Genomic DNA, 15,465 nt, shown 5'->3' on the forward strand with positions numbered 1-15,465 from the left:
GACAAAATAGCCTTAGTCCAACGTGGTGTGGAGAGTGTGAGATGCTGTGTCTCCTACTTATCTGCCCATAGCACACTTCTCTATGGATAAAATGGATTACGACCCACTTGGCTCTCCATTGTACAGGCTTTGGCACTTTAGGCTATCTGTAAAATGGGAATAATACCGCTCGCCCAATTTGTAGATTTGTGAAGACAAGTAAGCAAACAAGGAATGTAAAAGCGCCCAGCACGTATTTGTTTTCATCTTTGCTTCTCCCGCCAAGGGGGTGCGAGAGTTAATGAAACTCTTGCTGGGAAGCGGATCACTTATTTCAGCCAGAACCTGACCCACTGAAACCTGAAACTCAGAGTGCATAGGAAACGCGAGCAGCCCTCGGGTCCCTTCCTGACGACCCTCTGTGAAAAATCGATTCTCGATCGAGGGCGCGCAGACCCTTCCCTTCACCCCACCCCCGTTCCCACCAGGGGCGCGGCCGCATCCCCGGATTGCTGTTGAAGCTTGAGGGCGGAAAGCAAGACCCGGGGGCGCGGCTGGCGGCCGGCCGCCGGCCTCGGCGTCTGCTCAAACCTCGGGCTTCCCGGGTCCCTAGAGGCAAGGCGGTGTTTGCGTCTTTGAAGGCGGCCCGCCGGGGGGCGCGGCGGGCTGTGGGCGTGGCGAGCGCGCGCCGCCCTTTTTCCTGCTGTGGCGCCCCCACCGCGGCCCGGCTGGGAGTGCGCGCGGGCGCGCGCGGGGAGAGCGGGAGCGCGCGAGGCAGCCGGGCCCGCGCCGCGCCGCCTCGTCCTCGCCCCGCGGCCGCTGGCCGCCCCGGCCCCTCCCCTCCCCCGTGAGCTGCGCACCGCCGGCCGGCTGACCCAGCGGCCCGCGTCCGCGCCCTTGTCAGCCCGACCCCGCGGCGGGCTCCAGGCGGCCGGCAGCATGAGCGGCGGCGGCGACGTGGTGTGCACCGGCTGGCTGAGGAAATCGCCTCCCGAGAAGAAGTTGAGGCGCTATGTGAGTGCGGGCGACGAGCGGGTGCGGCCGCCGAGGGCGCGGGTGGAGGGCGCCCCGCGGCCTGCCCAGGGGCTGGGGGCTCCGGGAGGGGCGTCGCCGACGGAGAGGGCGGGCCCTGGGGGCCCCGGGGGGCGAGGAGCGGCCCGCGCGCCCCGCGACTCGGGGCTGTGTGGGGCACCTGCACACCTGTCACAGGTGCGCGGCCGAGGGGCGGAGCGGGCGGGCGGGCAGGTTGAGGCTGCGGCTCCTTCTTCTCCGGGCGGGCGCGGCGGCAGCGCCTCCCCAGCCAGCTTCCCTGTAAACTAAATACGGTATCGAAGTTTGTATTGATTGTTTTGGAGACCGAGAGAGTTGATTCCCGGGGCTGGGGGACCATAGTAACCCCGAGCGGCTTCAGCCTGCAGGGCTGCGGGAGTGGGCGGGAAAGGGGGGCGCAGGCTGCGGGGCGGCTGGGTCCGGCCCCCACAAAGGGCGAGGCTCCTCACACCCTTTCCCCCTTCCCTTTCTCTGCCCGCCCCTCCCGGTGACCGCCTGCTTCCTTCCAGTCCACAGCCTCTGCATCACGGGCAGCGTCAGCGGCATGTGCAGCTCTTGTATTAAGTGACTCATTTGTTTGTCCCCCTTCATTCCGTATGTCTCTCACAGACATCCCCCCACCCCACCCCACGATGGTGACATTGCAGTTTGGTCTGGTATAACTGGCCGGGATTTTGTGTCGTCCTTGGTGTCTGGGGTCGGGAGAAATCAAGGTTCTCAGTTGCCAGGTGGTGCTGACCGACGGTGTTTACCGAAATCGCTGGGACAGCTTCTCCCTTCCAAGTGAGAAACTGGCAACATCGAGCGAGGGGAAGGTGGGATACAGTCTGGTGCCGACTGGTGAAGAGGTCTGGCTAACCGCCCCTCTCGTCCCTCCCCCCCCCCCCATTCCAGTGCCTTGCCTGGTGGGGTCAAAGTACACGATGGTAGTAATTACAATCAACTCTGGGCCGTTTGCAGGCGTTTGGAAATGGAAGTAAGGTCGGTATAAGGTGTCAAGGTCTCTCTTCTGTTCCGTTTTCACTTCCTTTGAAATGCCCTTGTTAAACTGACTCCTGGTACTGGCCTCTCTGGGATCATTCCCACAGCATGAAAGTGAGCTGTTGCCTTCCAGCTGCAGTGCATCAAGGGAACTCCGAACAGACCCTGCCCTCTGTCAGCTGCACCAGTGGCTGTCCATGGGGGGAGAGGCAGAAGCTTAGCAGTTTCCTGTCTTGGCTCCCCAGATCAGAACTGAGGGACTTCTGGCCTCTGGATTGAGGAAGTGACATTCTGTTTTTCAAAGGAAATGTTGTTGGGGAGTGCAAGTGTGTGTGTATGTAAATGAAAGCAGGCTCTTATTTAAATCACTTGCTGGGAAGACTCTAACAGTGACTTTTCAAAGTGGACCTAGATTTAAAATACAGTAAAGATGAGGCAATGGAGGGTTCATCTCCGTTCTTACGTTCGTTTTTCAGGGATGTCCAAGGAGCCAAAGCATTATCACTGCTAAGAAAGAAACGTTCCCCCTTTTCAGAGTTGTATCAGCTCATTAGGAAAGGTGAATTTTTATATTAGGTTAAGGATGAGTAATTTGCTATGGATGTTTTTATAATTATAAAAAACAAAACAAAAAAAGTTTTTGGCCCCAAAGAGCTTAAGAAAGGTATCGGTCGAAGTGTAATAACATACCAGCTAGCGGAATAGAGTATCCAGTGACAAATGTGACTCTTAATTTTCGAAATTAGAGCACTACCCTAAAGATCCTTGAAACTTTGCTTTTGATACAGTTTGCAAACAGTTTGATACCATATCTCTATTTGATGACTACTTCAACTCTATCACCCAGACTCTCTTTACGACCCATTTCTTTGGTATTTTTGTTCCCAAGCAACTTTAGTTCAAAAACAAGTTTGGAGGCTTTGGGGTCAAGCAACTTTTTCACCCATTTGAAGTACTTGACATCCTACAGTCCTATGATGACCTCACCCGCTTTCCCACTTCCTTGCAGCTCCAGCCCATGGACATCTGATCAAACTACTAACAACTTCTCTTGGGCTTAGGTGTAATGTGTTCCACTGATATGACTGGAACTGAGTGCGAGCTCAGTTCTCTTAGCTGAAACTGGGCTGAGTTGTCTAACCCCAAGCTCTTGGGGTTAGAGTCTGCCTTTACATCTTTTCTTTTTGGGCGTTGAGAATTTCTGCACCTTGCTTCAAGTTAAAACTTTGCCAGTTCCCTGTGTTCATTAGAGACCCAAATTCATTAGAATCAAACTAGGAAACAAGTTATTTCCCAGCCTCATTACTAAACACACACCCTAAAATAGCTGCTTATTCTGGTATATACAATAGCCATGTGGTATCATGGATTGTTAAGTCTCCATTTTAAGAATATATCACATATCTGAGATCAAGGGAAAAGAAGTTCATGAAATAGATTGCAACTATTTACAATGAATTTTTAAAAACCTCTCTCTAATTTGAGGAGGTGGTAGGTTGAGGGAGGAAAAAACAACTTGAAGCTATAGCAAATGTTAGCAGAGATTAGGTTTAGGGATGTTTTTGTCAGCCTTTTCTAATTTATTAATCATAAGAAGATGTAAAGATCTATTCAGTATTTCTGTGCACTTTGGGGGAATTACAAAAAGTGACCTCTGGAAAATGGTGAGTATTGCCTCTGGACCATCATCATATGGTTGCAGTGGGAGGCTAGCGGGAGGAACAGCCCTCCCATCATGCTGTAGTGTGCATGTGTATGAGTGTGTGTGCATATACATGCACACACATATATAAGGTGGAAGCCAGATTTTCTTGAGGAAAAACATTTTATGACCTACACTGCTCTGTAATTTTCTATTGATTTCACTGGGGTAAAAGAGAGAAACTATGGACAGCCGCACTGCCCTCTAGTGGCTAATTTGGAGAAAATTGTGTAGTGATTCTAATGAACAACTGCTTTGAGGAAACTAATTATTTTATTAAGTCAACTTGCTTATTAAATATCTGTATCTCTGGATTTGATGCTCGGAATAAAAATTAAGCCATCCTGTCAGTCTTAGCAGATGACCTTGCCTTCTCCACCAAGAACATTGAAGCTATCAGAGGGTAGCTGTCTGCACATACTGCAACCAGATTTCCAAATTTACCTGCATCTGCATGATTCCTTTCCTTTTCCCTACTTCTTAGAGTAGATGAGGTGCCCCTTCTAACTGAGCAATCCTGCTACCTGTGCTTTGGATCATATCCCGTCCTATCTGTTCAAGTCGTTATTACCCTTTCTGTTATGGATATTCTGTGTCTTCCCCTCTCTACCTATTTCTTTCCATTAACATGTAAACACACTTCCTTTTAACAAAATCCTCCCTCAGTATCACATCCTTTCCTTCTCACTGTGCTTTCTGCTTTTCTTTAGAGCTAAGCTTCTTCATGGTTGTTTATACTGTTTCCATTTCTCCTCCCTTCTTGTCAGTTGGTTCCAGTCTGAAACCTACTTTGTCATTTCACAAAAGCTGTTCTCTGAAAGGTGCCAGTGATACCCAGGTCACAGAATTCAGAGGTCTGTTTTTTCACTTCTCATTTTAATTTCTTCACTGCTTAGTCACAGTAGACCACTCACTCTTTCTTGAAGCACCTTATTCTTAAGTGATATGATAAATGCCTGACTTTTCTTCCTTGTGTGTGTTTTTTTGTTTTGTTTTGTTTTTTTGGCTACTATATGTCTCTTTTGCTAAATTGACCCTTGTTACCCAATCCTTAAAGTTTGAAGCTCATTTATGGTCACAGTGGCTATGGTCTAGGTTCTTTTCTCCTTCTCAGATATCTTGTCCATCCTCCTGGCTTCAGTTATCATTGCATGCTGGTTGTTATCAAGTTAAATTTCCATCCCAGAGTTGTGTTCTCAACTCCAGACCTGCATATACGGTTGTTAACTGGACATCTCTACTAGAATGTCTCCCAGTCATCACAAACTCACCACACCCAAAACTACACTCTCATTCTTCATCCCATATCTGCTCAATAAATGGTGCCACTGACCACCCACTTGCTCAAATGTGAAACCGGAATCAGCCTTGACTCCCTGTCACCCACTATTCCACATCTAATCGTTCACCAAATCCACTAGTGCTATCATCTTAATATAGTTTTCTCTACACTTCTCCCTCCCCACTGCCATGACTCTGAATATTGTCATTTTAATAGCTGTCTGTTGATGGCTTACTTTGTGGCAAGCACTGTGCTTAGACCATTGATCTTTTAATTTAATCATTTTAGCCCTATGAGGAAGGAATGTGACTTGTCCAACATCACCTGGCTTTGTCCCAAAGCCTAAGCTTTTGTTGTTGTTGTTGTTGTTGTTGTTGTTAATTAAACTTTTACTCTGAGGTAATCATAGGTACACATCTATTTGTAAAGATAGTAAAAAGAGATATGTGTACTCTTTACTCACTTTCTCCTAATGGTAACATTTAGCAAAACTATAGTGCAGTATCACCATCAGGATATTGATAATGATAGACTCAAGATACAGGACATTTCCGTCACCACGTGATCCCTCATGTTGCCCTTTTATAGTCCCATCCACTACCAAGGCATTCCCACCACATCCTTAGCCTGTGACAACCACTAATCTGTTCTCCATTTTTATATTTTATTATTTCAAGAGTCTTATATAAATGAATTTGTAAGTTTGTAACTTTGAGGGATTGGCTTTTTTCACTCAGCATAATTCTCTGGAGATTCATCCAAGTGGCTGTATGTATCACTAGTTCATTCTTTTTAACGCCCGATAGTATTCCATGGTATACATGTACCATAATTCTTTTCTCAAACTGTTCACTTACTGGTTTTAATTTACACTTTCTTATGGTAGATGATATTGAACATCTTTTCAGATGATTATTTATCATCTGTATGTCCTCTTTGGTCAAATGTCTTCCTTTAAGTCTTTTGTCCGTTTTCTGTAAGAATTGTTTGGTTTTTGGTTTTTTGTTTGTTTGCTTTTTTAAGTTTTTATTTAAGTAATCTCTATTCCCCATGTGGGGCTTGAACTCAGGACCTGGAGGTCAAGAGTTGCATGCTCCTCCGATTGAACCAGCCAGGTGCCCCTGGAGTGTTATTTTTCTTATGGTTGAGTTTTGAGAGTACTTTATATGCTCAAGATACTAGTCCTTGTCAAATAACGTGGCTTGCAAATATTTCCTCCCAGTCTATAACTCGTCTTTTCACCCACTTCACCGGGCTTTAGGAGAGCTAAAGTTTTTAGTTTGGATGAGATCCAGTTTATCAATTTTTCCTTCTATGAGTTGTACTTTTTTTTTGGTCAAGTCTAAGAACTCTTTGCTGAGCTAAAGCTGCAGAGCTTTTCTTTTCCCTAAACATTTTTTAGTTTTAAGTCCATGATCTGTTTTTTAGTTAGTTTTGTATGAGATTTGAAACTTTGAGATTTTTTTGGTGTTGTTGTGTGTTTTTGGCAATGGACGCTCAGTTGCCCCTGCACCTTTTGTTGACAAGGTCATGCTTCCTTTATTGAGTTGCTTTTGCATCTTGGTCGTAAATCACTTGGGCATATTTGTGTGGGTCTATTTTCTATTCTGCTCCATAGTTCTACTGCCAATACCACATAGTCTTGATAACTATAGCTATATGAGAAGTCTTAAAATCTGGTAGACTGATTTCTCCATTTATTCCTGATCAGGTTAATCTTAATTTTTTTTTTAAGGTAAATTTGAAAAGTCAGCCTATCATTAGAAAATTTGAATAATACTAAAATACAAATAAAAATTACCTGTAATCCCATTAGTCTTAAAATTTTCTTTAAATTTGTCTTTTCAACACGGAATGTGAGTGTGACAAATATATTAGTTTAATAATTTATCAAGCAGCCATTATATGCCAAGCATTCAAGTTCTGGGACTATGCAGAATAGGAAGAAAAGGCTTCCTGGAGAGGTGGCCATGACTAGAAGTAAGCCAAAAGAAGAAAGTCTTCCAGACACTGAGACCACAGACAGTGGCGGCCAGTGGCAAAGAACTGCAGAGTGTGTGCAGGGACACTAAAGAGAGTTTGGTGTTGCTGGACCATCTACAGGGTGATGCAGATAGTGGCCTATGAGGCTGAAGAGGTAGACAAGAAAGAACCTGTGGGTTGGAGAACAAGGGAGAGGTATAAATAACCAACTGGTACATGAAAAGGTGCTCAGCATTGTTAATCATCGGGGAAATGCAAATGAAAACCACAATGAGATATCACCTCACACCTGTCAGAATGACTATAATTAAAAAGAAAACAGTATGGAACCTCCTCAAAAAATTAAAAATAGAAGTATCGTATGATCCAACAATGCCATTTCTGGGTATATATCCAAAGGAAATGAAAACAGGATGTTAAAGAGACATCTGCACTCCATGTTCATTATAGCATTATTCACAATAGCAAAGATATGGAAACAACCTAAGCATCCTTCAGTGGATAAATAGATAAAGAAGATGTGTGTGTCGTGTGTGCGTGTATGTACACACACACACAAGAATATTATGCATCCATGAGAAGGAAGGAAATCCTGCCATTTGCAACAACATGGATGGACCTTGAGGGCATTATGCTAAGTGAAATAAGTCAGAGAAATACTGTATGATTTCACTTATATGTGGAATCTAAAACAGCTGAGCTCATAGAAATAGTAGAATGGTGGTTACTGGAGATTAAGAGCATGGGGGAAGTGAAGAGATATTAGTCAAAGGGTACAAACTTCCAATTAAAAGTGAATTAAGTTATGGGGCGCCTGGGTGGCTCAGTCGGTTAAGCGTCCGACTTCAGCTCAGGTCATGACCTCACAGTCTGTGAGCTCGAGCCCTGCGTCGGGCTTCGCACTGACAGCTCGGAGCCTGGAGCCTGCTTCCGATTCTGTGTCTCCCTCTCTCTCCGCCCCTCCCCTGCTCACACTCTGTCTCTGTCTCTCTCTCTCAAAAATAGATAAACATAAAAAAAAATTTAAAAAAAAATTAAGTTCTGAAGATGTAATGCACAGCCTTGTGATTGTACTTAAAATACCATGCCGTATACTCAAAAGTTGCTAAGAGAGTGGATGTTAAATGTTCCCATCAGAAAAAAGAAATGGTAATTGTGTGATGTGATAGAGGTGTTCGCTCATGCTGTGGTGGTATGTCCTAGTGCGATATACAAGTGTGTCGAGCCAATGTTATACCCCTTAAACTTACACATGTCAATTAGGCCTCAGTCAAGCAAAGATAAAAAGAAGAAGGAGAAGGAGAACAACAACAACAAGGGAACAGGAGGTCTTCAGAAATAAGCAAATCTAAGATTTGTCTATCCTAAGAAGCCAGAGCTTTATTACAACAGACTCTTTGAGTGTTTAAATAAAATTTCTGTCTGGTCCGCATTCCTGGGACAGATAACCAGGTGGACATTCCTTTAGCGGCTTTCTGTTCTGTGGTCCTAATCACTGGATTGATTCTGTGATAGTGTTTAACATCAAAGAGACTGCTCTAACCCAGGCCAGTCTCTGAGCTTCTTGTTACTAGCATTGGATCACAGTTCCTCATTTGGAATCAACCACATGCCTATCAACAGATGAAGGAATAAATAAAATGTATTTTATATAAATATATACCATGGAATATGATTCAGCTCAAAAGGAAGGAAGTTCTGACACATGAACATTCTACAACATGGATAAATCTTAGTGACGTTATGTTAAGTAAAATAAACCAATCTTGAAAGGACACAAGCTATATGATTCCGCTTATATGAAGCACCAAGGAGTCAGATTCATAGACAGGGAAGGTGGAATGGTGGTTTCAGGGAGAGGAGAATGGGGAGCTATTGTTTGATGAGTACAGAGTTTCAGTTTTGTAAGATGAAAGCAGTTCTGGGGGATGTGTGCTGATGATGATAGCACAACAGTGTGACTACTTCATGCCAGTGAACCGTGTACACTTAAAAATAGTTAAGATAAACGTTATGATACGTGCATTTTAGCACAATTTCAAAAGAACACAACTCATTAGTGAAGGGTTAGTACGTGGCCCAGCTAATACTTCTCATCCCAGGGAAAAGACAGGATAGAATCCCTATAGCCCTGAATGCGTATGGAATGTCCTTTCAGGGATATCTGAGGACCAGAGGCAGTAAAATTGTACAAAGCAGGAATGCACGAATGCATGCCTGCTGCTTTGCTTAATGAAACAACTTTGTGTTGCTTTCTATTGCTCATTGGCCTTTCTCAAGCAGGAAGGGAATAATGGAATATGGTAACCTCAAGCTTGTAGGAAATGCTGAGAAATAAAGGTTCCCGAGCAGGCTATTGCCTTCATCCAGTTAATGTTGACAAGCATTTATAGAGTATGTTTTGTGTCCTCTGTCTTCCCAAAGGAATAAATCAATTCTCGACACTGGCTTCAAGGAACCAGCAGTCTAGAGAGACCAGAAGTGTACATGTGAAACAGAGCAATGCCCTTGTATAGAGATATATGGTCCAGGTAGCAAGGATGTTCATGAAGGCAAGAGCTCTGGGCATGGAAAAAGATGGCAGGGCTTCCTGGAGTAGGAGTTGTGGATGTGAGTCAGACTCGAAACATCGGGGCCTAGGGATGAGCACTGGGTGTTGTATGGAAACCAATTTGACAATAAACTTCATATATTGGAAAAAAAAAAAAAAAAAAGAAAGAAAGAAAAAGAAACATCGGGGCCTAAGAAGGAACATAGCGGTTAAAATGGGAAAGGGGCAGTGCACATGGGGTGGGGGGGAGGCAGTGAAATTCCATCCACAGTGGAGTCTTTAGTGGAAATCAGTGGTTTGAATAGTAAATAGCTGTGGGGATAGTCCGTGAAAGACCTTGGGTGAAAAAATGACATTTATTAATAAAGCACATCACTCTAACTCAGTGAGTCTCTGCCTCTCAGATAGCCACTCCTTCAATGGGAAATGTCAGTCGTGTGTTGACATTGTTTGTATTCAGAAGATCTCTTTGTATTTCAAGGGCCTTTGGGTCCCTAAGCAAATGACTTGATTCTCTGAGCCTATATCCTTGTCTATGAATCTGGTGTACTGTTTCTTCACAGGGTCTGAGAATTTATTAGGATAACAAGTGAAAACAATCTTAGTACAGTGTCTAGCCCAGAGTAGGTATTGAATAATGGAGGATGTGGCAGGAGGGGCTGGTGTCGATTTGCAATTGTTAACCCTCTCATAGGAACTCCGAACGTGAACATGAGGGTCTTCACGTCCTTTTCAAATTTGGGCCAGACCTGAATTTTATATAATATCAGAATGTAAGTGGAACCCCCAAGCTAGATATTCTGTCAACTCTAGGGAGTTAATCCTTTCCTGAAAGGAACATCTCACGGCTCTCCTGATCTCAGAGAAGGGAAGCAGAAGAACCACATGGTTATTTTATTTGCCTGAAGCTGTCACTTGGACCAGTCCCCGGGGAACGAGTGTGTGCTAGGGGATGTAAGATCAATGTGTGAGATTCTGGAGCCCGACTTCAAAAATGTTGGAAAAACTTCCCAGTAAGTGGTAAACCCTTTAAGCTCAGGTGTCTCCTTACCCTCCAGGAACCCCTGAAGTGAGCCCTCTTCTTGGCTTGTTTTTATGGTGTTGTTTCATAACCCCGCATTCTCACATCAGGCTTGTATCAGTCTCCTTTTGCTAGATTACGAGCACACTACCTGATGATATAAGCTTCCCACTTAGAGCTAGATGAAGCCTTGTCCAGTACTAGCTACAAGGAAAGCAAAGTTGCCGTCATTTATTCTTAACAGCTACCTCCCCTGCCCCTCAGCTTTAAACTTGTTTCTTTTTGTTCATTGGCCAGTTGTGAAAAATAAGAGAGCGAGTTCCATAGTACCCTTCAAAGCAGTTAATTAGGGTATTTTTAGTATCATTATGAGCTCACGTATTTAGATACGTTTGATGTGTTTGAATCTTTTCTAGTTGTTTTACATTTTAAAAGATTTTACTTTTAAGTAACCTTTGTACCCAACTTGGGGCTGGAACTCACAACCCTGAATCAAGAGTTTTGTACTCCACCAACTGAGCCAGGCACCCCTCTTGGTTATTCTTATTGATGTGCATGTTGTACAATCTTTAGCCAGTGACTGAAGATATTTAGGTTGGCTTCTCAGTCCCTTTGACATGATCTTACTAGTATTCGATGGTTTGTTATCTGGTGTGACAAGATGTTTCAGGTTTGTTTTGTACATTGCCTGATCCAGACCTGAGATTAGCCAGTTCCTCAAAGAATCCTTTTCTTTCAGTAAAAATGTTATCCAGAAACTCACACGGGCATTAAGGGGCTCTTACTGCTTGCTGGGTTGGTCATACATATAATTTTACATGGTTGTAAGCAACATGAAGTGTCACTTGTATTCTGCTTCCCCTGCCCCCACAAGCTACCACTGTGAATATTTTCACTTCTACATAGTATTTTTCCCATTTTTAGTCATGAAAAATTTCAGTCGTACACAAAAATAAAGAAAATGGTCTCGTGACCACCAATTCATAGTTTGAAATACTATCAAGATTTTATCATATTTGTTTTATCTATCCCTTTTACTCTTTCTTTACTGGGATATTTTAAAGCAAATCCTGGGCACGTACATAATAAGTCTTAAAAAAATATGCAAGTGAATGTACCATATCTTATATACACATGTCCTCTGGTTATACATCTGTGTTACTTCCAGTTAATTCACTGTTATATGCTGTACAGACCTGTTATAGAGGTGGAATTTCTGAGAATTTCATCGCAGCTGATGAGCCACCGCATTTGGGTATCATACACTATCACTGCAACTCACTTGGAAGATTTTCTTGGACTGGCTATCAGTGTGTCTTTCCTTAGCCTGCTTTGGAAGAATGTTCTGGTTGGAGCTCTGCTGGCTTGCAAAAGCAAGGAAAAGTGTTAAGTTTTATATATAGTAGACAGGCTGATATCCTTGGGAGGATTATAGGAATGAGTCTGTTGCTTTGATCTTTTGATACAGTTTTCTAGAGGAAAAAAAAATGGATAGGTGTGTATACTGTATACTTTGGATACCAGCAGAGGCTACAATGTGTTGAGTTTAATGCCCTTTAGAAATCTTGCAGGGATGCCTGGCTGGCTCAGTCAGTTAAGCATCTGACTTGGGCTCAGGTAATGATCTTGCAATTTGTGAGTTTGAGCCCTGTGTCGTGCTCTGTGCTTGCTGACAGCTCAGAGCCTGGAGCCTGCTTCAGATTCTGTGTCTTCCTCTCTGACCCTCCTCTGCTCATGCTCGTGCTCTCTCTCTCTCTCTCTCTGTCTCTCTGTCTCTCTCAAAAAATGAATAAACATTAAAAAAAATTTTTTTGAGTCTTGCAGAAATTACTGTCAATAACATGGTAAGAGTGTACAAAGTACATAGTATTCTCCTCCTTGTTTATAATCTTGCTGGGGAACATGCCTGAATTAGTATGTCAGGCAGTACAAATGGCAAAGACAAGTGCTGCAGGAGCCGAGGAGAGATGGCTCTCGTGTGGTCAGTGAGTTCAGTTTCACAGGACCTATGTTTGTATTTTACTTGCTGGGTAATCTGCCATTTCACATTTCTATGCTTATTTCCTGATACATTCTTAGGACTCATTTCACGTGTCACCTTGTGGCCGCCTTTGATCCTGCCCTCCCCATCAGAAGCCAGCCTCTTCCTGGCTCTTGTGTTGTTATTTATGCCCTAGTACCAGTGACTGTAGGTTTAGCTTCTGGAGAGCACCCCATTCTTAGTTCACCCTTGTAGCCCTGGTACCTAAAGCACAATAAGTTACTGGTTGTGGTGGATAGAGCATGCGACCCCTGATCTTAGGGTTGTGAGTTCAAGCCCCATGTTGGGTGTGGAGCCTACTTAAAAAAATAATGAGTTACTGGTTGACTAGTACTTTCTGTACTTTTAGGTTTTGAATAAATATTACTTTAGGATTGGTTATGTTTCTTTGGAGACAAAAGAGCTTGAGCTGAAGTGGATTGAAGGTGCAATTTTTTTAGCAACAAGTTTTGGGAACTTTCATAGGATAGGCTATTAAAAATTTATTTTTTTGTAATACTTAAATTTCACTCATAGTCAACTTACTGCAAACACAGGATTACAAAAAACAAATAGCAATATGAATAAGGAGCGCCTGTAATACCCCTACGATGGTGTAAACATTTTTTTTAGTGTTTCCCAGTCTGTTTTTTTCTATATTTGTATGTGCTTTGTACATTTACGAAGAGTAAGACCGTATCACCTCTTGTGTGCTGCAAGTTAATACACTGAAAATATTTCCCTGTGTTACAAAATAGTCTTCTAAGGCATGGCTTTTAATGGCTGCTTCAGCAAAGTAACATAACCCAACACTTCTCAAGTGTGTGGGGTATAAAGACACTTTAAACATCTTTACAGATTTTTGGTGTTGAATTAAATGATCTTTATTATTATGTCACGAAAGTGTCTATAAACAAAAACTGAGATACGAATGTACACTTACTAGCTCTTCTACAATTACAAAACCAAAGTAGATTAACAAAGCTTCAGAACCAATATGCTTCACATTAACAATAGTGGGTATTTTGCTGAAATTAAATTGCTCCTTGAGATGTGAATATGGCCCTTCCTCCTCTGGAGCCTGTCTGTTCTGTGCCCCATTCTTCTCTCTCATCTCATTTCTGTGTTTGAACTACAGTGAAACTTTGGTCTGTTTAGGAAACCGTTTGGCTTTTAATTGGTATGACCACATTTATATACCATCACCTCTGTCTTTTCTCATTAGTCATTAGTGTATGAAAATTAAAAAGCATAATACTTGATATTAATAGGATTATGAATGCAAATGCTGCTAATCAAATAGCAGCATTCTCTGGTAAGATGATCATTCAAATGATCTAGATTATGTTTATATATTTTAAGACCACCCTTAAGGTGAAATCTTGAAAACTGTTTGAAATGGATTTGCACATCCCTGGTAATATGCCGCTGGGCCCTATATTGAAAAATCCTGGTGTGCTGTAAAAGGCGTGTCCTCTGGGATTAGTCCTGGGTTAGAAGCCAAATTGAGCCTCCCACATGCTTTGCAGTCTTGAGCAAATTTCTTTGTTTCGGAGCTCTGATTCCCTAATTTGTGAAGTGGAGATAATGGTAACTTTAACCAGTTAATTGAATACTTTTAATTCAGAGGGGTGTAAACATGAATGCTTATCTTTGTCCAGTCAGAACTCCCAATCGTGCTTTATCAAGATCTTCTCTACGGGACGGATCACTTGATACCTTTGGCAGAGGCCACAGCCTTCTGGTCACTCTGGGTTATTGAAAGTCTACCATTTTAAAATTTCAGTATAGCCAATCGAAAGCTTTTCCTACTCCTATTACTGCCCAGACTTGTGGTTCTGAAGATATGAAGTGGAAGAAGGTAGATACTGTTTATTTTTATACTCCTCTTCTCCGTTCCTCCCTTTGGAGAGTATAGGGATGGGGGAGGGATGGTCTGGGATACTTCTGCTCTGCCTGTTCTGGGCTCTGCCTCTTCTAGGCTCCAGTTCTGGTGTGTAGGGATGGGCAAGAGGGAAAGGGACAGGGGTAAGTGTCTCTCTCTCTCTCTCTTTTTTAAGTTTATTTAGAGAGAGAGAGAGTGAGCAGGGGAGGGGCAGAGACAGAATCCCAAGCAGGTTATGTGTGTCAGCCCCAACTCAGGGCTCAAACCCATGTACCATGAGATCATGACCTGAGCCAAAATCAGGAGTTGGGTGCTTAACCACCTCAGCCACCCAGGCACCCCTTAAATGGCAGTTGTTGGGTCCTCCTTGATGGCATTTACTGTTACCTGACCAGCACTGCCTGTGTGTGTGCTCTCTACACTTATGAGTTCTTGAGAGGGTAGGTTCTCTAGACCTGGAGAAGAAACTGGTGTTAAGTTCTTTCAGCCTCTGTCAGGCCAGTCCCTCCCTTTATTGTACCCCACAGCTGGGCCCCACTTGCTCATTTGACAGACCTCTTGGGTGGGGATTTGATAAGAGAACTCAAGGCCAACAATCTCCATGGGACTGCTTGACCCAGGGGACTCACATCCATGCCAAACAGTGGGGGAATAGCATTGGTGCCCCTTCTCACTCCATTTCCTCTTTCCCTGTCCAGAATGGCACAGGGCAGATCTGTAAGTTAACTGCCTGAGCAGATAATCACTAGGCATTACAATTTTTAAAAATTCTTGCCCCAAGCCTTTTTTTTTTTCGGCACCTCTAATCTGTGTAATGGATTCTCTTAGAAGAACCCTCCATAGAGAGAGTACCACCCCAAAACACAGCACTACCTGCTAGGGCATGGTTTCCCCTCCTCCTCTCTACTCTTCCTTTGTGTACTGTGGAGGGGAGAGAGGGCAGTGCAGAGGCACAGGTGATGGTTTTATTAGCAGGTGTCATACTATAGCTTCTTACCAAGTTCTTGAAAT

General features: G+C 43.5%; 1 protein-coding gene across 1 annotated transcript in view; it reads left to right on the forward strand.

The window, feature by feature from the left end:
- The first annotated feature begins 786 nt into the window (after positions 1–786).
- GAB2 (GRB2 associated binding protein 2) overlaps positions 787–15,465 on the forward strand; it is a 190,909-nt gene continuing 176,230 nt past the window's right edge. Inside the window, exon 1 of the mRNA XM_042959537.1 lies at positions 787–993. Coding sequence (XP_042815471.1) covers positions 919–993 — 75 coding nt within the window. The 5' untranslated portion in view covers positions 787–918. The remainder of the gene's footprint in view (positions 994–15,465) is intronic.

This window comes from Panthera tigris, chromosome D1, assembly GCF_018350195.1.
Source record: "Panthera tigris isolate Pti1 chromosome D1, P.tigris_Pti1_mat1.1, whole genome shotgun sequence".
Taxonomy (NCBI): Eukaryota; Metazoa; Chordata; class Mammalia; order Carnivora; family Felidae; genus Panthera; species Panthera tigris.